A 23039-nucleotide genomic window follows, 5' to 3' on the forward strand; every position below is an offset into this window, starting at 1 on the left:
AAATTGTAAGGTCTACGCTTGCCTGGTTTGTTTATTTGTTATAACTTATAGATATCCCTGTTGATTTTAAGTAATGCCAAGCAATTGCTGAACAAGAGCCTTTTGTTTTTATACGGTCATCTTAAACTTTCTGTGATTTATCAAGTATTTAAGAATTTTGATTCGATATAGGCTATTATTATTTAACGTTTGTTTCAGACCTTGCGATCTTTGAAGTTTTCGGATGTTTAATTTTGTTTCTCTTTCTTCAGGTTGATTCCAGAGTCTCCCCGTTGGTTATACTGTCAGGGAAAAATGAATGAATTTCAAGCCTTGATACGGAAGATTGCCAAAACTAACGGTTTGTCGGAAACCGACATTACAAATTTACTTCGGGAATTGGTGGTAAATTTATTGTTTCTTGAACATTACGGTAAATCAAAAGTCGAGTAGGCCCAGCCTACAAAAATAAAAAATCAGTAATATGTTGCATAGATGGAAATTAATTCTGATGAGGTTTGTCTCATCTCGCATAAATATTATTGTGTATCAAAATTAATTCCCATGGTGTTGCTTACCTTCAAAAATTGACACAATGGCTCTGGTCAAGCTCAAAATCAGTTCCTTTTTCCTTTAGCAGTTTCCTGGGAAATTTATTATATGGCACTTGACCTCTATAGTGACCATAAAAGATTTTTTAAAAATATACCGACTGAGCTACTTGCTCCAAAGGACTGACACCACTGACTTAGCCTACCTGCTGTTGTAACTTTGTCTGAGGCTTATTAATCATTCAGCTGCATTTTAAGGGACCATTCTGATATCGTATGATGCCCTTGTGAGCCGAAGTCCCAGAACCAATGAAAGCCGACTGTAAATGCCATGCTGACGCCATGTGCTTTTATGCAAATGCTCTTAAAATGTTTTTCAGACTAAAAATAATAAAGATGACGGTATGAACTCCTTCAATCCTTCTCTTTCGTGCTGCAATGTGTTGAAATACCTGAAGAACAAAACTGTTCTATTCATAACAGCCAATATTTGCTTTACATGGTGAGTTTCAAATGGCAACATTGTTGTTCTTGATAATTCTAACACAAGTTTTCAATACTTATGTTCTTGTCATAACCATTAACCAGTCTTAGGCTGTGTTTAAAGACAGGGATGGAGGAACCACGTGGGCCTCGTGGGCCTGGGCCCACCTACTTTATTTTCTGGGTGGGCCTGGCCCACTCACTTTTGAAATCCAAATTTCTTTGAAAGGGTAGTGAAAACGGCAAATTAGAGTAGGAGTTCCAAAAAAAAAGCTCTTCACTCATTTGATACACACTAGTTTGATTACAGAAGCCAACAAAAAAATTTTGACACAAAAGGTGAGAGTCATTTTAGAGTATTTCAGGGCCCCTGATTCCAAAAATGCACTTAGTTTTTTCGAATTTTCGAAACTACCAGGAATTGAATTTCGAACCAAGATTAGGCTACATTCTTCCGTAACAAAGATAAAATTTTAAGCAGCTACTTTATTGATATAAATGGCCTTCGTACCTTGATGGGTGTTGCTCAGTAGGCCTATAGTAAGCCTACCATAATAAAGAATTGCGTTTGTTCCTCGATGGCTTTGTTTTGCTTATTCGTCTAGTTTGTTAAGCAAAACAATGTAGCCTATGTATTTTATTTGTACTTAGTAGCTTAGTTAGTAAGTCTGATATTGTTGAAGTCAACAAAATAATATATTAAGGTGATTGGTTTCAAATGGCGTTTATACAACTCAGAAATGTGCCTAGGATTACTTTCAGTTTTGTCCATGTAATAAACGACACGATGATCTATAGGGGCTCAAAATTGCAAAAAAAATGTTTTTGCTGTAGGCTATCTTAAAAACTACAGCCAATTCGAAAAAAGTGCATTTTCGAAATCAGGGGCCTCGAAATACCCTAAAATGACTCACACATGCCGTGCCTTTAAAAAAAAAGTTTTGTTTGCTGTGTTATCTTTGATAGCTCAATGATGAAATCTAATCTTCAAACTTTTCTGTTGAGCCCACTGTTGATGGGAAGCACGTGTGAGTGTGGTTGCGTGTGATTGGTGGAGTAATCTATAAATCAATCTAATTGTTTTCCGAGGTTAAAACAATGATATCATTATATACATACTATGCAGTGCATGCAGGGCCGGATTTAGCTGATGGGGGGCCCGGGGCACTTTTAGATCGGGGGGCCCCCGTGCAAAAAATTTTTTCACGCCTACGGCGCGAAAAACCATCTCTACGTCTACAGTAGCATCAGTCCAGTACTGCACAGCATTCTGCAGAAACTTTAAAGGCCAAAAGGAAAAAAATAACACAAAATCACATTTTTTCCACATAGGGGGGCCCGGGGCAACTGCCCCCTCTGCCCCCCCTAAATCCGGGCCTGAGTGCATGCACGTAGGCCTGCTGTATAATGCTGCAGATTATTTCTCCCAGGTTGGTATTATAACTGTGTGTGTATATTGCCTTTTTATTTGTGTGTACATCGCCATATTTTGTACAGCGCTATAGAGCAATTTAATAATTTTGTAATTTGTTTGGCCAAATCGGACCCAAAAACGGAAATTTTTCGCTGGTTAGCACAAAAGGAAATCATGAAAACACGATGTATAAGCGATTTGAAGTATTAGGTATGCAGCAATGTTATGGGGGGTCTGGGGGGCGAAGTCCCCCAGAAGTTTGATTAACTTTGACTGCTACGCCTTTGGGCCCACCTACTTTTAAAATGGTTCCTCCATCCCTGTTTGAAGATTTGAATTAAGTCGACGGGAAGGCAAGAAAGCCAATCTTCGTGTCCACCTTCAGGCATGCCTTCAAGTGTCCTGCAAAAGACATGGCTGCATGCTTATGAGTGGAGTCGAACTAACGCCCTTTCGAGTGCCCTACCAGGCCTCTCACAACTCGACAATCACACCAAAGACAATGCTTATCTGTTTACAATTTAACATTTTTTATAGATCCCTTTACTGCCAACCATGTTCGCGGCTAATGTCTAGCTTAAAAAGGCCATCATACTTGATCCAAGCATCTACTGATGGCAATATAAAGTTTTCATTTTAGACCTCTCGGTCTTATGCACAAACGATGATATTTCAATATAGATGATATGATAAATATAGATGATATTTCAACAACCCTAAATTGTCCATTTTAATGTTTTCACGGCATTTTATAGAGGCATTAATAAACTACACCCAAAAAGAAATATTTAAGTTAAAGACACAACAATTTTTTGTCTTTTTTGCAACGCCATGGGAGTAGTCCAACTAGATCAATCAGTTAAACTCTCCCTGCATCGTATAAGATTCTCACATCAATCAATACCTCAATATCAGGTTTACCAGCGCTGTCATTTACTACGGGATATCTTTCAATACTTCGAATCTTGGCGGAAGTCCATACCTCAATTGCTTTGTAGCGGCGGCAGTGGAAATCCCAGCATATGCCTTGGTGATAATCTTGCTTCAGGTGAGTTGCAACAGCAACCAGTGGCGTAGCGCGACCATTTTTTGGGTGTTTACTTTTTTTAGGGTGTCAATCTAGCTATTGCAATAGCGTCCGCTGCATATTTAAAAAAGTCCTGAATGCTGTTCAACCGAGCCAATTCTACTGTTTTTTATTCATTCCTGTTGTTTTAATAGATGTAGGGGGAAGCCTACCTAGACAGCAAATCAACCGTTTTTTACATTTATTCAACGTCTGCAGAGGTTGAATCAATGCAAAAAATGGTTTTGCTGTTTAGGTAAGTAGGCTAGTGCAGTGGGGTAATGCGGCTAGTCAGGGGCGCCGGAACGATTTTTGACTGGGGGGGGCAAGATTACGAAAAAAGGGCACTTTTGTTTACTAAAAGGCCAATTTTTTTTCAAGTTATAAGATATAGCGATAATGCTAATCTATCAGCTCAATTTTTACTGAGTAATGATAGCCTACAAGTGTTCGGTATACAAAGAAGGGCATCATGCTATGTTATAATGATGGAATATATCCATCTGCGATCACCAGCGCTGTAAGTCTTGTTTGTAATTCCCGACGTTTATTTTAACACAGTCTTTATCCGAAGTGCTAATTTACATTGGCTGGCAATATTGTCGTTTTTATGTCGATTCGATGTTGTCGGACATTGAATCGTTGTTAAAAAGGAGAACTAGGTTAGTTGAAATCCGAGGGAAAAACATTTTTTGATCATATTTTGCAAAAATTATGCTTCTTTTAGTACCGGTAATGTCCTTCACATCATTGAAATACTTATTTTATTACCTTGCCATCATCGTCAACACATGTCGAAAGTTGTTTTTCGTTGCTAAAAAGAATTCTAAGGGAGTGGCGAACTTCTTTAAAATCAGCCACATTGGAGACACTCGTGCGAGTGTCGTTAGATGGTCCCGCAGTACTGGATTGCAATCCCGATAAAGCAGTTATTGCGTGGTGCAACGATTCTATTGTAGGACGTCGCCCAGGCCCAGACTTCAACAACGCTAAGTGATCATTTTAGCATTGTTGCAAGTTTAATTCTATTTACTTGTGCTATCGTTATTTTTATTTTGTATTTTGGCCTCCAAGCGCACAGATTTGGCCGCCGAGGAGGAGTTCCCGGTAGGCCACGATGGCTGCCGAAAAAGAAACGAGTTTTAAGGCCTGTACTGTGTTGCAAAATTTTGTGCCGTAAATATTATTTTGAGGCAAAAATGAAAGATTATAATTAGACTAAAAGCGAATAGCAGAAATTGTTATGTTGCAAAATGTGCAGTAGCTTACGTGACTTTAAAAAGGCACCATTGCCCCCCCTGCCCCTCCATCTGCAGAAAAATTGAGGGCAGGGGGGGCATTCGCCCCCCTGCCCCCCCGCTTCCGGCGCCCCTGCGGCTAGTGTCAGCACCATTTCCGAAGAATGGAAAAAGGCTGCGTAGTTGCTTTCTTCAACAGACAAGTTTGTGAACTAAGTCGGCTGTTTCAGATGTATTTTGATCTTCGCAATTTGTTTCGTAAGCAAAATTTTTCAACTTCTTTTTTGGTGTGTAGTAGCCTAAAATCAAAAATATATTTTGCGATTAAGCTTCAAAGCCGACTTTTGTAATTACCACTGGATATTAAAATCACTGCTAGAATTGTAGATAAAGTATATCTTCGTCTTTTGATTCTCTAATTTTTTTTTCATTTCATTTGAGTGAAACGTTGATCCAGTTTTGATTGCTGTAGCCTATCTTTAAGTAATTTCTTGTTGACAGAAAATTGGACGGAAGCCATTGATGATTTCTACTGTAGTACTCTCTGGCGTCGCTTGTGGAGTAAGTCCTTTTTTACGTCAAGGTAGGTAGACGGCGCTCACAAGAATACATTCGTATATCTACAAAATCATGAAGCTAATGAAGATTCTCGAGTGCTTTTTGGTCACACAGAAGAAACGTCCTTTACAAAAAAGCTTTCACTGACCATACTCATGCAACCACTTTATCCGGTCCAGATCTTTACCAGGTTAGGCACGAATCTGACTAGATCTTCACCGGCTAAAGTGGCTGTCTGGGTAGGCTATGTTTTAACTTCTTTACCGTCACTCGTAGCAAAGCCTAGCCTAGGCAACGGTACGTCGGCTTGTGTTCAGGCAATTTTTCACAAACAGCGAACAACAAAATGTAGATTTATCTCTGCACTGCACAATTTTTTCTGTGTTCCAGTGAGCGCTGACTTAGAGGTGGCTGTGGCAATGTTTGGAAAATTTGCCATTTCCGCCACATTCGATCTCGTCTACATCTACACCGCCGAGTTGTTCCCAACGTTCATAAGGAACAGCGCTGTCGGAGGGGCTTCTGTGTTTGCTCGAGTAGGAGCCAGTGTATCCTCCTATATCATGTATTTAGGTAGAGTAGAACATGCATGATTGCATATGACGCATTAATCCGATTAAAATTCAACTACGAGTAGCCTACGGTAGTTTGTCATTTTGTCTTCAAAAGGTTAAATGGTTAACAGGTTTCTTATACCCATCACCTCTGATCATAAACAACGCAATTTGTCCGCCCCGATAGCTCGTGACTTCGTGAACGAAGAAGCTTCAAGATCATGCAGCGCTGGTTCCACTCTCGGGGTTGCGCTTGAGCAACGCATTCTAAGGAAGGCTCTCCAGTCTCCATACAGCGGCATCTGTTGTTGTTTTCGTATCCAGGCTTACGCCCGGTCATTGGAAATTTAGATTAAGTGGACGGGAAGGCAAGGAAGCCAATCTTCGTGACCACCTTCAGGCATGTCTTTAAGTGTCTTGCCAAAGACACAGTCGCATGCTCTTGAGGTATCGAACCGGCGCCCTTTCGAACGTCGTTCCAGGGCTCTCACCACTCGGCAATGGAATAATTCCCCGGCAACAACACTTCAATAATCGGAAACTTCAATCTGTCAATCTCGGTAACCGGCCCTGCGTCAAGAGCCTCTAACCAATCTAAAAATATTTTAACAGTCTGTCCGAGGATAAAGATTCAAAACCAACACAAATATAGATATTTGCAAAGATTACAAAACGCGCTTCCTTACCACACTTCACCTCTTTCCTTCTCAAACCAGCTTTGTATCTGGTAGATGCTGCATCTATCTATCTATAGTTCTATACGATTTAACGTTTCTTATTTCCGCATTACGAGGGTTGGACACATATATGATTGAAATCACAGAATTGGTTGCATTCCAGACAAAACCAACATCTACCTCCCGTACGTGATCATGATGATCCTAGGGATAACCAGCGGATTGATCACTCTTCTCCTCCCGGAAACAAGAGGAGTCCCGATCCCGGAGACGTTGGAAGACGTAAAAGAAAGGTGAATGAACGTTGTGCGAACTGCGAACATAGTCTTACCACAACCCAAACCTTTTTACGTTGATTTAAGGTTTATTTAAAGATTTTTGGACTAAGCCAAAGATTCACGTAATGATCCCAATCAGCAAATCAGCGGTTCCTTCCATTGATTTAACGTGTGCAGACGTTTAATCACTGAAAAAAACTACTAATGTCCTGGCGATGATAGGCACTAGGCAGGCAACACTGACGTTACACTTGCTTGCAGATCAAGATGGAAACTGAAACGAAATAAAGCCAAGATCGTTCAAGCCAGCATCTGATCATACAATCAATAATGACTTACAATGAATACAAGACCATCTAGCACAGGCCTGCAAAAAGAAAACTAAATTTCCCGGACCACATGTTATGCGGGCCTGATCTAGCACCACCATCTCATGGTAACATGCGACAAAATCAATTAATCAAGCTGGGGCGGTCTGCTAACACGAGCAGCAATCCCTGATGAGCAGGCTTGTCCAAAATACGATACTCCCCGTCGCCACTTAGTACGTCGGCCCGAAAGTGTTGTTTAGTTTGCTTTAAAACAGCACTTTGCAATTTGTGATTTCAGATATACTATGCACATACAGAGGTTATTCAGTAACAGCACATGTGGATGGTATTGCATTTCAGGGTGTGTAACTGTGTATTCACTCCAACCTTGTTTTCAATAGTCAAGACTCTGTAAATTTGTAGAAGACATTTGCCGATCCACCACCGACGAAATTTGTCCATCTCCACTGACGTTTGAATACGACCACCACTTGTATCACCTCACGAGTAAAGTTCGATTAGCGTAAATTTATTCTTCCACTGCCTCAAAGAAGTTGTTTTGAACAATATAACGAACGCATTGCAAGATGTCGTTTCTCTCCTTCCTTATCTCTGGCTCCAGTAGCTGCAAATGCAACGTCAGTGATAGTAGCAATCAGAGTCATCTTGTGGCAAAGGCAAATTGATAGCAAGCAAATCTTATCTAAAGATTATTGAACAGGTATTTCCGACCGTCAAAGCAATCATTTGCCACAACATAGCAGGGGGGGTTGGAGAAAAGTAGAAGCAACAAAACGCGAACGTTGAAGACCGAAATACTTTACTAAACACAAGGATTTGGCACGATCGCAAAATCTTGGGACCTAATTTGGGGATTTTTGCTAACATTACCAGCATGTTTAAATTTAAATAGAAAATCAAACTTATCCGTTGATAACCAATTCATTGTGTCGCTCTGGGGAAGGCTGTGAAAGATAATTTTAGAAAGTTTCAGACAGTCAGCAAAGTAACTGAGAAAAGCAATTTCTTTTAAAAAATTGTGCGACCCCTGTAGGAGAGATGAGATAAGTACAAGTAAGAAATGCAACTCAAAACCACTCACCATTTGTAGCAGGGAAGGTTTAGAAAGTCGAGATCGCGGTGGCGGTTTCTGGTTTCGTTTGTGTCTGTTTTCTTTGTTATCCCGCTTTGTCGGACCGCGCGACAAAGACTTTGTGATTGGAGGCAAACTGTAAGACAAGCTTATGCTTACATCCATCGAGTGCAGAAGGGACTTGTTTGATACACGATAAGAAATTAATCAAACTTTACAGTCATGCACAAATATCTCTGGCAACTAAAAAACATAACTAAATTCCACTCGGTTTTATTGGGGGCAATCATATAATAAATGTTATGTTTCATACGTTTATCTCGGGTAATAAACGCACAAACCACATTTTAAACTTCCTCAACCATTTGCAGTTGTGCTGCAAGACAACACTGAAGGTCTAATGGCTAAACATTTTTTACAAACCACTTCACCCACTTTGGTTCTGTGATGACGGAAGGTTGGGAATTTTTACTATCCCCGGCGTCTGTAGACGTCTTGGCATCGACGTCGTCATCACTGACGTCATCGTCGTCGGTAACGTAACTCGTCATCAACTGTGATAAGGAATCGAGAGCTGTTCCGGTTGACTGAACAGAGCCATTTAAAGGTAGGTTGACAAAAGATGTCTTTCCTGAAAATGCAAAAGCCAATAAAACCAATGAGTAGAGCCAGTGGAAAAACCAACAATAATGATTTAACTGGACGCATAAGACATTTCGGATCCGGTCCAAACGTTTACAGAAAGAAAAAAAATCACCGCTTTGAGTGAACCGGAGGTACCGGATCCCTGAAGGATGGATCCCTGAAGGATGGCAAGCACGGGAAGGCGAATTAAAATGCTGGCAAACCAATCTAGGTTTGTACAATAATCGTAAATTTAATTTTGTAAATCCATTATTTTTGATTTCCTCTTAGAACTAGCTCGAGCGGGTCTATGATACACTTCAACAATTGCAATCGAGCAAGTGATTCAGACTTAATATTCACGCTTTATCAATAAGGTTCAGCACCATATGGCAACACTATTAAAGCAATACTCACTCAAATACAAAAAAATAACGAATAATGGGCCATCACCAATCTTGTGAAGATATTTTCCGGTGATTATGAACACACAACACGTGTTAATGTGTAACTACTGCAAGAGTGTAGCAGCTCAGTCAATAGACAGACACTGAAGCTGCTTTAACATTTGATAACGCAATATCAATGTTCATTTGTACCGGTTTAGTTATCTATTAGCAAAGCTAGCCGATAAAAATGCGACCACTGTCAACTGAGGATGACATCAGCTAGCTAAAAGTCGAGTGACGATTTAGAAAGGTCAAGCTGTTGGACATGCTGCGGTCCAAAACGACTGATTTGTTGCCAGGGGAAGAAACCTCTGCACCGGCTGTTTCGCCAGCTATGTGGTTTGTGTAGCGGCCTCTAACTAGTTGCGGTGATGGGAGTTTTGCCATTATGAGGTCGTATGCGGTTTGTTGCTGGCAATCCTTTAAATACGAAGTTTAACGTTTTTGTTTCAACACATTCTTGACTTTCACAGCATCAGCAGCAAACGCGCAACGAACTCAGGCGATCGATAAAAGTCAGTTCAGAGCTTGCTCAAAATATGCAGGCACGCTCAGTCGCTCAAAGATACAGAAAACAACCAAAAAGATGAGAGCAGTGATTGAACACAAGTCCCCACAGTCACACATATTCTGAGCCTGCTGTCTTGCTACAGGGTCTGCTACTATTCGGCTAGTCCGATTGGGCTGATCCGATTCGGCTAGTCCGATTCGGCTATTACCCTTTTCGGCTACAGCCCGATTCGGCTAGTCCGATTTGGCTGATCCGATTTGGCTAGTTCCCTATTGGGCTACAGTCTTTAGCGGTTAGTTCCCTATTCGGCAATTTTTTTGAAAATCCAACGATAATCCTTCTGTAATCCAACATCGTTTCTTTTGCATTCCGACAAAGAAAAACAAATTGAAATGAAATTTAGCGAAAAATGTTTGAACTATTAAATTTAACTGTTTGCTCACATAAAATGGACAACGACGTCTTCTGTTTATTTAGAGAATGTTGTAATATCGCTTCTTTTATAGTTGAAATCATCGAAGCTTTAGATGAGTGGGGTTTAGACCTAACCATTGAGATCTTAAAACTAAAAAACGAATTAAATTTATTTTTGAACTATCAATGTTTGCTCAGATAAAATTGAATTGTATCATGCATCGCCGTCTGCATGCAAACTTAGAATATATTAGAATCCTCAACTATTACAAAATTCTAAATCCAACGACGCCTTCTGTTTATTTGCAGTAGAGAATTTTGTATTTTATTCCACAATAGTTGATCTCGAAGCTTTAGATGAGTGGAGTCAAGACCTAACCACTGAGATCATAAATCATATTTATGACACCGGTTACATCCCCAGTGATATGGTACGTTCCATATTCATAACTTTACCAAAAAAAAACGGAGCAACAGAATGGTCACTCCACAGAACAATTAGCCTTGTGAATTACGTAACAAACAGCTCACTCCGAATCATGTTGATGAGATTGAGACCAAAACTACAATCGGAAATTTCAACAGCACAGTTTTTATTTGTTTCAGACAAAGGGACCACAAAAGGAATTTTTACATTAAAAATGATAACAGAGAAATGTATGTCCGGTTCTTCTGTTTATTTAGAGGATTTTGTATTTTAATTCGACAATATGGTATCTTTTGCATTCTTGCATTTTATCCAGTGTTTACCTTTGAGTGCTTTCCCAGACGGCAAAATCCGTCATTTTTACATTCATTCAACGTCTGCAGACGTTGAATCAATGTAAAAATGACGAGTTTTGATGTCTGGGTTCGTTCAAAATATGTGTTTTACATGAAAATAACAGTTTTCATGATTACCAATAGGGGTTAATGAGATGAAGTCTCAGCCAAAACGTGTCAACGAAAAAAAGACAGTTGCCAAATAGCGTTTGCCATAAAAGATGAAGTTAAAACCTAAGTGGCAGTTTAGAGTAAACCTGGGTTTCGGCGTTACATGACCTGAAATTCCTTTGGTTAGTTCCTTCGTTAGACTCTCAGTTGATGTTACTTGATCATGGCAGAGGAATCGATTAGTACGCAGCGCAAAGGTGAGGTTTTTCTACATGATGGCTACATGTTTCAACTAGCTCAATATAGTCCAGACGAGCTTAAGAAATACTGGCGTTGTTCCCGACGTGATGAGAAATGCAAGGCTCGCATCCACACTTGTGTGGCAACAAATCAGGTAATAATGTGTGTTATGATGACTATATTTTGATCATTTGAGAAAATGTGCCAAGAAATGTCAAGTACTTGAATTGTAATAATCGCAACCATTGTTCACCTGCATTGACGTTGGACCTGGGAATGCACCACGGACTGGCCTACCCTAATAATTACAACTGCTTTGATAGTGACGTTGTGCTATTACTTATTACTAGGGCCATTTTTTTACCTAAAAAATTGAAAAATATGACTTTATTTTTTGAAATATATGATAATATATGACTTTGTTTTAAAGCATCAAATTTATGCTAATCTCTAATTAATAACTCGTATGTAAGTTTTTACATGTATTTTGAACAATAACACACTCGAACAACTAACAAAACACTTCTGTTTCGCTTGAAAATCATTACAAAAATGCAAATGTCTAATGCATCCACTGGCGCCGACTTACGGGGTGGCCAGCCACGCCACCCCATAACCTCTATGGCATGATGGCAGCCACCCCGTTTAGGTTACATTACTTACTGCAAATAAATGTAATTTGAACGGACGTTTAAATCTTTTTTTGATCATTGGTTTTCGCTTCAAGTCAACGTAAAGCAAGAGGTGAACCAATACAGTATTGCGAAGAAAATGATTGTTTTTGTCACAAGCATGATACTCGCGTAACATCAAGCAGGCTACGTGAAGATTACGCAACACGTGGCTACGAGTTTTTTCCTTGTTGTTGTTGCGATCGTTTTATTTGTTACTTGTCATAAGTCATTGTTACATTTGTTAGGTTTACAATGGGATTTATTAATCAATAAAATACGATCTTTCCATTGCCTCCCTCAAAAATCTTTTTTGAAAATTTTTAAACTGCTCATAATATCGCTATAAATTATGCCAGCTATAAAATACTTATTATTATACAATTCCGAAACTTGGACAATGTCACAAAAAATGGAGAAACGGATCGATGCCTTCGAGCTCTGGACATACAGGCAAATGTTAAAAATTTCATGGAAACAAAAGATCACTAACGATGAAGTACTCTCCAAATTCAATTCAAGCAAAATGCTCTTACAAACAGTCAAAAGAAGAAAATTGAAGTATTTCGGACACACAATAAGGCAAAATTTATTACAAAGATCATTAATAGAAGGGAAGATAAACGGTAAAAGAAGTAAAGGCAGACCAAGAATGATTTGGACAACAAACATCACAAAATGGACAAAATTAACTTATGAATGTGCAGTACGCACAGCTCATGGTCGAGAACAATGGCGCATTGTATCCAACCCTCCATACGAGGAAGGAACAAAATGACGATAAAATACTTGGAAATAAAATTATCTCGATGATTTATAGCTCCACCTCCTAAATGAATATCTATTTTCAAATTTTATTAAAAAAAATGCAATTTTCGAAACTTTTTGAGTTTTTATTTAAAAAGTGCACCTAGTAAAGTAGCAGTTTTAACGTTCTGCAAATTTACACGTTTACATGATTCTATTCGAGGAAAGCTACACCCCCTGCCAATTTCCAATAATGAAAGCAACCTTTTTCAATTAGTCAAGATTTTGCATTTTGAATTATTTTCCGATTTCAATTGGAGTGTACTGTCATCTACTTCTTGCTTTAATTTCTACTTTGTTATCTACTTCATGCAGTAATAATGTAATATTGCGTGTCAATGCGTGACAAATTGTGAGGCGGGAATTTATTGGTCTTACATAGGAGTTGCTTGTTACATCATAAAAAAAATTACGAAAAGTTGTCCTGTAAAAGTTTGAGGAGGGAATTTATTGGTCTGACATAAGTTAGGAGTTGCTTGTTACATCATAGAAAAAATTACAAAAAGTCGTCCAGTAAAAGTTTTCCCCGACATTCCAGTTATATTCAGCTTAAAGATGCCACCGAAAAAGCGTTCAACTGTCGCAACTGTTTGATCTATTTGCAAGCAATGAAACAAGATCATTAATGCTTCCAAACGTGGTCTGCATTGTGAAAATATACTTATCGTTGGTTTCGTTCGTTGCCTTCCACCACCTGCGAAGCGGAGCGATCGTTTAGTAGTGCACTCAGGCGCATAAAAACCTACTTGTGATCTACCATGACGCAACAGCGATAGAACCACATCCTAATTTTAAATGTTTATCAAGCTGAAGCTTAACGGTTACAACTTGACCAGTTGATTAACAGTTGGATTGACAGAGCTGCCGTTCGCAAAAATACTTTTGCCAAATGTTAAATGTCGGAGCGACAACGTAACAATAAAATTCACGACATACTTCCTGTGGTTTGTTGTAAAGTTGCTTTGTAAATAATCGAGCTACAAATCAGGTGTGAAAAGACAATTGCATCTACGAAACACGCTTAGTAAAAAACAAAAACAATACAGTTTGAAAGTTTTTAGGTTGCCATATTGTGCTATCCGCCACCCCGTGCAAAATTAAAAGTCGGCGCCTATGCCGGTGTCATAAATATGATTTATGATCTCAGTGGTTAGGTCTAAACCCCACTCATCTAAAGCTTCGAGATCAAAATACAAAATTCTCTACTGTAAATAAACAGAAGGCGTCGTTGGATTTAGAATTTTGTAATAGTTGAGGATTCTAATATATTCTAAGTTTGCATGCAGACGGCGACACATGATACATGTCAATTTCATCTGAGCAAACATTAATAGTTCAAAAATAAATTTAATTCGCTTTTTAGTTTTAAGATCTCAATGGTTAGGTCAAAACCCCACTCATCTAAAGCTTCGATAATTTCAACTATAAAAGAAATTTAATAATTCAAACATTTTTCGCTAAATTTGTCGGAATGCAAAAGAAACGATGTTGGATTTTGTTGGATTACAGAAGGATTATCGTTGGATTTTCAAAAAAAATGCCGAATAGGGAACTAACCGCTAAAGACTGTAGCCCAATAGGGAACTAGCCGAATCGGATCAGCCAAATCGGACTAGCCGAATCGGGCTGTAGCCGAAAAGGGTAATAGCCGAATCGGACTAGCCGAATCGGATCAGCCCAATCGGACTAGCCGAAACGGGCCATTCCGCTTGCTACAAATACGACAACTAAAATAAATCACATCCCAAGCAAGCAGTAAACCCTCAGCCAGCAAGTCTGATTTGCTTGCTAGCACATACATTATGTCTTCACAGGCCTTAAAACTCGTGTTTTTTCCGGCAGCCATCGTGGCAGGGTTGTCGGTATTTTACCCGACCCAAAAAAACCCGGGTGGGTTTTTTCAAAAAAACCCACTTAAAAAAACCCAAAAAAACCCATAAAAAAACCCAGAGCATCATATTTGTCCAGTTTTTATTAGAAAATTGAAAAAATGAACAAAAACACTACAAGGCACTTAAAACAAACTTTAAATTAGGACTTAAGGATGTGATTGTGAAGTAAATTTCCAAGAATAAACTGAAAACGCAGTGGATATTGTACAGTACACAGAAATCAAGTAATGCCCCTTTGTGTATACTACACTAAAACTCATTTATGCAAGAAGGCCTTATAGTTAAACTGCTGAAAGTACTACTCTACTGTAGTCTGTATATATGATGTGAAATGCAATTTAGGAGGCTATTTACCAATTACAGATTCTGCGAAGCAGGACATTAAGGCGCGAACAAAACGGCGCAGACATAACGGCGCCAAAGTCAACGCAACAAGTTCAATTTATAGAACGATAATACTCTGCAACCATAACGAAAGTTTATGTGTGAATAAGGATTTTTGGAGCTGGTATATAAGTCCCCCCCCCACCACCCTTGGCAACTCATGACAAAGAGGAATTGACCAAAAAATGTTAACAAAATGAGGAAAAGGTTCTGAGCTGGTTACGTTGACTTTGGCGCCGTTTTGCCTCTGCGCCGTTTTGTTCGCGCCTTAATGTCGTGGACCGCAGATTCTGGATTCTAATGCTTGGCTGTTTCAGAGCATTTGCCTAAATGGCCATTGGCCACGCAATCGCTCAATTACTCATCCATTACTATATATAATATAGTATGTATATATAAATGATAAAAAATATTTAAACATGATGGCATAAATGCTCCTTGCCTTCAAATTTAAAGCAAATGATGCAATAATGTGATTTCTACCACGGTAGCATCAACTTGGTATAGAAATCAGTGGATATGCAACATCCAACTTGATCTTGAAATTAATGGATGATGCAACATTCAAGCAACAACAACCTTAGTGCATTATTTTATTGAGTTATGCAAGCATGTACTGTGAGTGAAAGGCACTTCATTCGTAAAAAGTAGTTTTGAGGTGAAATAAGCATGAATCTACCTTTTTTTGCATCTTTTTTAAAAAAAAACAATAAAACCCAAAAAAACCCGGGTTTTTTTAAAAAAACCCGGGCGGGTTGGGCTTTTTTAAAAAAACCCGGGTTTTTCTCAACCCTGCATCGTGGCCTACCGAGAGCTCCTTCTCGGCAGCCAAATCTGCGTGCTTGGAGGCCAAAATACAATAATGATAGCACAAGTAAATAGCATTAAACTTGCAACAATGTTAAAATGATCACTTAGCGTTGTTGAAGTCTGGGCGACGTCTTGCAATAGAATCGTTGTACCACGCATTAAATGCTTTATGGGGATTGTAATCCGGTATTGCTGGACCATCTAACGACCCTAAATTGTTTTCACTGCTCGCAGCTCAGTAAATTGTTTCAACTGCATACCGCCTTTAATAAAACCTGACCATTTATTCCGTTATGATGTCACCATTGAGGGTGTGAAGTTACTAACCCACAGCGTTCTCAACTATGAAGACACGTGTTTTACCCACGGATGTCAACTAACCTAGTTTTCCTTTTTAACAACGGTTCAATGTCCGACAACATTGAATCGATATAAAAACGACAATATTGCCAGCCGATGTAAATTAGCACTTCGGATTAACACTTCGTTAAAATAAACATCGGGAATTGCAAACAAGATATATATACAGCGCTGGTGATCGCAGCTGGATATATTCAATACAACAGTAGTGACTATGATGCGCTGACCTAATTCTGCGTCACTCTTTGATACTACATATTTTCGACATTTAATCCACGATCATTCTATTGCGAAATTAAATAATTGGCTAGAAGAAACCGGCGGCCAAACTTGGCCGACGGAGGAGGTAGCACAGGCGGTCATTCAAGGTCAAGCACTACTTAGCGGCCATGGCCGCCGGCTGCTTTAAGGCTTGTCTTCAGTTTATAACATGATTCATCTAAATTGGCAACCTTTGCTGTACTTACAATTATAATACTTCGCTAAAACAGACACCTTACCAGGTCTCTCTTGTGAAGTTGGAGGTGGCTCTATGAGCGCATCCAATGGATTGCTAGACTTGTCGTCAGCATCGGCGGGATTCGAACTCGGATTCTCAGTTTGCACGTCAACGTTAGGATTGACGTCATTAGCAATGGGTGGAGCGTTTTCGTTGCGGTTTCTGATGTTTGTAGTGATTGATGTTAGGAAAAACAGCACAATGCGAATGAACAAACTGCGAAGGTATTGGTAACTCTATATAGTTCCATAAAAGTTAATACCGTATTGCTTTAATTTAATCAACAAAATAAAAACCGCTGATAAACTTTGTGGTGTGGCTAAGCTTACACGTTTGAAGCAGAAGGAACAACGTGGCAAACCTTCTATCAAAACAAGACAAAAATTTGCTGAAAGCCGGTCAAGCTCAAGCATAAACTGCAGAAGAAACGGCTGGCACTAGGAAAATTGCCCGTCGGATAATTGCCCGCCGGAAAATTGCCCGTGTGGGAACATTACCGTCAAGAAAATTGCCACCCGGAAAATTGCCCGTCTTTGAGTAAGAAATAGCTGCGAAAAAAGTCCAGCTGTGAGTCTGTACTGAACCATTGTTTCTCTAATAGTTTAAACTAAGCACCCAGCTGTGATAAAAGGCGTGATAAATTTTAATCTGCAAATGCCAAACTAAATGAAACAATGCTTCTGGGGAATATAGATATCAACTCTCTATGTCAGTGGTTCCCAACCGGGGTGCCGCGGCACCCCGGTGTGCCAATTGCAATGCTCAAGGGTGCCGCGAGATATTGAGATATTGCAATACTGTGGCCCATTCTTTATTTTGACTTTAACCGCTATAGTGCGGAATTTATTTATTTATTTTAATTCTGATTCGCAGTAAGCCTTTGTTTTCTCGCACAGGAAAAATAGCATGAAAGAAATTTTGACTCGTTGCTGTTCTTTCCATAAAAACGTTTGAAACGCATCATTATTGTCAGGTTTCATGATTTTATTTTGCGTTTCACGGCGCACTAAGTCAAATTGTAGTGATGGATTACACTGGTCTACAAAAATAAAATTTTTTGTTGCTCGATGAACTTGGAAGACTGATTTAGAGTAATTTTGGGGTTCCGAATCTGAACTCAGATTTATCCTATCACGTCAGATTTGTGAGATGTGATAACAACAAATTGTTACTTTTGTCAAAAGTGGAAGATTTGGCGTTGCGTTTACCACCAACATATGCAGTGCTATAACGAAAGGTTAGCGTTAGACAGGCCAAAACAACCTAAATAAGGTCACTGGACAAGCATTACCATAAGCCTGCTTAAATCTTTGTGGTTTCATGCACAACATTGAAGGAGAGGGGTCAGTTATACTTTTGGCCTCCCTTTAAGCTTGTTATTAATGTTGTACACTGCCTTGTAATGTATTAACACTGTAATGTATTAACACTGCCTTGTTAATAATGTTGCTTAGAAAACAAATTGGTATAAAAATTATAGTTGGTGAGTGTATTTCAGCTACCTATGCACCACATGGCCTGGATTTCTTGATATAGCACAATGTGTATGTGCAATAAACGCAACGTCAAATCTTCCACTTTTGACAATTAGTAACAATTTGCTGTTATCATATCTCACAAACCTGACGTGATAGGATAAATTTGAGGTCAGATTCGGATTCAGCACCCCAAAAGTACTCTAAATCAGTTTTCAAAGTTCATGAAGCAAAAATCGTGTAGACCAGTGTTATCGGATTGTGTGACCCGGCACGATCATAAAATTGCACGATTGTTTGGGAACCATTATAAAATTGGAAACTTTTGTTGGATAAAAATTTGACGAGTTCTGGATAAAACTTCAAAATGAATATTCTTGCGTTGGAAAGAAAGCTATTGTGCTTTTGCTGCAGTTTTCCACGTCATACCTATGCGAGAGTGGATTTTCCGTATTAACGAACATAAAAACTAAAAAAAAAAACGAGAATGACTGCTTATAGTCGAGGAAGAAATGCGGGTGGCTTTAAATATCGAATGTGCCCCCAGATATTAAGGGACTTTGTGCAAGAAGTCAAGCCCAAATTCCACACTGACTTTTGAATAAATACATTTATTTACGAGCACTATACTGTATAACTCATTCTGTGTTATTTCATACAGTTATTTGAAATACATAAACCTCATAAAATTGATCTAGTTTTGCCAGGGTGCCGCAAGCTATTTATCTCTTTGATGGGTCTGCTACTATTCGGCGAGTCCGATTCGGCGAGTCCGATTCGACTAGTCCGATTCGGCGAGTTCCCTATTCGGCGAATTCCCTATTCGGCGAGAGCCTTTTTCGGCGAGTGCCCTATTCGGCGAGTTTTTGAAATTTTTAAAAGGAAATTATCGGGTACCGTAGCCTAATTACAATTGCCGTTTTTACATCGTTTTAACCTCGCTAAACGTTGAAATCGTGCAGAAAGGAATAAAAATAAAATGTTTGAACTACCGTATTATTAAATTAAAATTCGTCATGTCAGTTCAGTTGTTTTTATTTCTGACCATCATATCAAAAACAATTGCGACCTTGCCAAATTTCTTTCAACTGAATAACTTACTTCGGTCACAAGCACGTTTTAACGTTTGCGTTTTGTCGCTTCTACCTTTTTCTACATCTTTGCTATGTTGACGTATTGTTTTTGATATCATGATCAGGAAGAAAAACAACTGAACTGACATGACGAATTCAAGCACGTTTTAACGTTCGCGTTTTGTCGCTTCTACCTCTGCTATGTTGACGTGTATTGTTTTTCATATGATGGTCAGAAATAAAAACAACTAAACTGACATGACGAATTTTAATTAATAATACGGTAGTTCAAACATTTTATTTTTATTCCTTTCTGCACGATTTCAACGTTTAGCGACGTTAAAACGATGTAAAAACAGCAATTGTAATTAGGCTACGGTACCCGATAATTTCCTTTTAAAAATTTCAAAAACTCGCCGAATAGGGCACTCGCCGAAAAAGGCTCTCGCCGAATAGGGAACTCGCCGAATCGGACTAGTCGAATCGGACTCGCCGAATCGGACTCGCCGAAACGGGCCATTCCGCTCTTTGATAGGGTGCCGCAAGGTTAAAAAGGTTGGGAACCACTGCTCTATGTCATACCGACAGCATACCGGCAGCGAGATAGCCCATTCGAGAAGAATTCAATTAGAAAGAAGGGATACACTTTCCATGCGAAAAAAATACCGAGACTTAGATGTCTGGCTTAGAAATCTTATTTCAAAATATGATAGTAATGATAAAATGTCATATTTAACAAGTGTGGCCTATAATATGCATATATTTTGAATTTTTAAAGTAACCCCCATCAGGCTTCACCGACATGCCTTTGTAAATCCCTGTAATTGATGTTGCTATTGTTAACTATGAAGTGAAAACTGGCTAATCTGCCATGCACAACGCACATGACACGAACTGTTATGTTGCCACCCTTCTTAATTGTTTTACACTTTGTGTATTACCATAGAATCGTCTGGGTGTTTTGATGGATGTATTCTCATTATTTGCCTTCTGTATGATCGCTTTGGTTAACACATGCGCAACAATAGTAATCATGTAAGTTTCTGATATCAATTAAACCTTCCCCATACTTGTCATTCCCGCATGAAAGTTGTTGCTACTTTCAATGTCTAAATGATAAATTTATGATGTGATGTGCCTTTATTACTGCAAATTACCTAATGTACATTTTCAAGTTTGCTACAGATTAAAGTAGGCTACTTCATGAATTGATAAAGATCAGTGTCAAAACATGATGATTAAATCTCGTCGCACCAATCTGGTTGCAAAGGTGCTATCAATCAATCATTTTATTTTTCGTCATTCACGCGTCCGGGACGAAAAAAATACTAACTACAAAAATCGATATAGACCTACCAGCACGTTAATGAACGGGAAAAGGTGGCGAAACCTTGAAAGGTTTGAAACGTACCTGAATGAAAAATTATGTAGAAGGCTATATATCAGTAGTTAGCACGGCCACAAAAACTTAGACTATTTGAGGAACAATGGTTCAATACAGACTCACAGCTGAATTTTTTTCGCAGCTATTTCTTACTCAAAGACGGGCAATTTTCCGGGTGGCAATTTTCTCGACGGCAATCTTCCCACACGAGCAATAATATTCCCACACGGGCAATTTTCTGACGGGCAATCTTCCTGTCACGGAAACAGCTAACACTAGTTTTTCTGTAAGTTAATGAATTTATTATGTTCTTTGCAAAATGCTTATTCGATACTTCAACAACACAGCACGACCATAGAAGTGCAGAATCGACTGTTATGGCAAGAACAGAAAGCTGCGCAAGTATGGCCAAAGTTTAAACCGTTGACACCGCAGTTAACATAGCAGTGCAGCAAAGTTTGGCGCAGAGGAACAAATTGCTGACCATTTACAAGGCGTTGAATGGAATCCATGGCATAGCAGCACTGGACAAAGCTACTCTCACCTGGCTTTCAATCACTTGCCCTGATATATATCTGAACACTCCTGTCTCACACGAAAGAAGAAGCAACATGTGCGGCTTTCATAAGTGAAGATTTCATGATCAACAAAACTTAACTTCCGTAAAAATGAAAGTAACTCACTTAAACTGTCCTCTCCCTCCATTTTGGAAGCGATTTCCTTTTTTCCCATTGCGAAATTTTCTGGTAATTTCAAGAAAAAACACAAATGACAAAGAAATTAACATTGATCAGTTTTCTTCGGTTAACCAGCTAGAAAAAGGTTGTCTTAAGTGTGTAGTTACTCAAACGGGCAACTTTTTTCCAGCAGGAAACACAGTAAATAGCTTACAAACTAAACTAAAAGAATAAAACACTTGGTTAAACCAAAGTTAAGGAATAATCTTGCAAGATGTCAATTCTTCAAAATAACACAGTAATATTTCAAGTTTAATTCACAATTTATGAAGTAATTTACGCAATGATCCCATGCCACAAATCTTACCCAAAAGATTGCTCTTGTAATACTGCACCAGATGATATTTTCTTTGCTCCTTCTTCCAGTTTTTCTTTCACTTTTATTGAAGTAGGAAAATTCTTTTTACGTTCTTCTCGCCATTTTGATATCTCTTCAGGTGTTGATAAATTAATTTTAACTCCGTCTATTAGAACAGTTCAATGTCAATTGTAAAAAGTTGAATAGACATACCAAAGAAAACAAGTGAACAGTAATACTCATAAAAAATGATTCTTGTATTGGCAATCATTTTGTTAAACGGAAGAAACAAAAAACATGTTTATGATGGACAATTTCTATAAACAATTTTAACATTCCTAAACATGAGTCACTTCAACTATCAAAAGCATGGCTCATGATAAAACAATACACCAAACTCTTGTCTCAAACCCTCCTTTGCCTCGGAGTTAAGGTGACATTGGTTGCTAAATATTTCTGATATGAAAGTAAACTATGAAACATTTCAAATCAAACCGAGTCTAAGAGAAGCTTACTTGGCCCATGAAGGTTTCTTTTATGAATTTCAACAATTTTGTAATGAGCTTCAAACGAACAGCCTGGTTCCGTACACTGAAATATTAATTGTAATCAGTTGCTGATAACAAACAAAAACATTACGGTAGCAATACTTTTGTAGTAAGATAAACTTCAACAAACAAATTTAATATGAATAGATAAAATGTCTAGCCTTTATTATAGACTTGTTTCACTATCACTGCTTCTGCATACACTACACTGTAAGAATGTAATGATCACAGATTTAAATATGTTATAAGCCATCAAGTCTATCAAAAGAAGAGTATTGAGTAATGAAAATGTATGTCAGTTTCTATTTGTATGCAGCAACCAATTAAGTCTAAGAAAAATTACATCATGATTACCACAGTATGTTCTGCATAATGTTGTTTCTTTCTTTCTTCGTTTTTAAATCCTCGATCACAAACGTCACAAAAGTCAATAAAAGTTGGTTCTTTTGACTTGGCCTTCTTTGCAAATGAGGGAGCATTGTTGCTATTAGAATGGCGTTTTCCGTGCCGTTTTGGCTGCTGCTGTTGCCGATTTGGGCTGAATGGAAAGGAGTGGTTTTGTTCTTGATACAATGGTGTTGAAAGAAATGGAGGAGGTTGTGTCCAACATGGTTCAAGATTGCCAACAACATTCGGAGGCATGAATGGAGGCTGAGCCAAGTACGGACCCTGTTGATGTTGAGGCCATGGTAAGAACTGGTTACAAGGTGGCATGTTCATGCCATTGGGTGGAGGACTATTAAAATTCATGATTTCCCTAAATTCCCTAGGTTTAAACTTTAGACACC

The 23039-nt window shown here is 38.7% G+C and overlaps 2 protein-coding genes across 2 annotated transcripts in view; one reads left to right on the plus strand and one right to left on the minus strand.

Annotated features, from left to right (window-relative positions):
- The window catches only part of LOC145774853 (organic cation/carnitine transporter 2-like), a 20324-nt gene extending 13134 nt beyond the window's left edge, over nt 1-7190 (plus strand). Inside the window, exons 7-13 of the mRNA XM_082586186.1 lie at nt 252-384; nt 911-1032; nt 3343-3475; nt 5233-5314; nt 5680-5862; nt 6684-6813; nt 7060-7190. Coding sequence (XP_082442312.1) covers nt 252-384; nt 911-1032; nt 3343-3475; nt 5233-5314; nt 5680-5862; nt 6684-6813; nt 7060-7114 — 838 coding nt within the window. The 3' untranslated portion in view covers nt 7115-7190. The remainder of the gene's footprint in view (nt 1-251; nt 385-910; nt 1033-3342; nt 3476-5232; nt 5315-5679; nt 5863-6683; nt 6814-7059) is intronic.
- LOC145774854 (FMR1-interacting protein NUFIP1-like) lies at nt 6871-23035 on the minus strand. The gene is made up of 8 exons (XM_082586187.1): nt 22606-23035; nt 22219-22294; nt 21713-21869; nt 21352-21411; nt 16738-16898; nt 8638-8833; nt 8212-8338; nt 6871-7734 (listed from the first exon to the last, which is right to left on the minus strand). Exons 1-8 carry the CDS (start codon nt 22999-23001, stop codon nt 7639-7641), a joined length of 1269 nt encoding a protein of 422 aa, XP_082442313.1. The 5' UTR covers nt 23002-23035; the 3' UTR covers nt 6871-7638.
- Between the last annotated feature and the right edge of the window lie 4 nt (nt 23036-23039).

The sequence above is a fragment of the Aplidium turbinatum genome, chromosome 7 (assembly GCF_918807975.1).
Source record: "Aplidium turbinatum chromosome 7, kaAplTurb1.1, whole genome shotgun sequence".
In the NCBI taxonomy this organism is placed as follows: domain Eukaryota; kingdom Metazoa; phylum Chordata; class Ascidiacea; order Aplousobranchia; family Polyclinidae; genus Aplidium; species Aplidium turbinatum.

What these genes read in the sequence shown, in the direction of transcription:
- LOC145774854 (XM_082586187.1), bottom strand. Translation starts at nt 23,001, where the DNA reads ATGAATTTTAATAGTCCTCCACCCAATGGCATGAACATGCCACCTTGT. An exon ending in AAGAAACCTTCATGGGCCAA is followed by an intron (nt 21,870 to 22,218) that starts GTAAGCTTCTCT and finishes CTGTTCTAATAG; the next exon opens with ACGGAGTTAAAATTAATTTA. An exon ending in TCCGTCATCACAGAACCAAA is followed by an intron (nt 8,339 to 8,637) that starts GTGGGTGAAGTG and finishes CTTGTCTTACAG; the next exon opens with TTTGCCTCCAATCACAAAGT.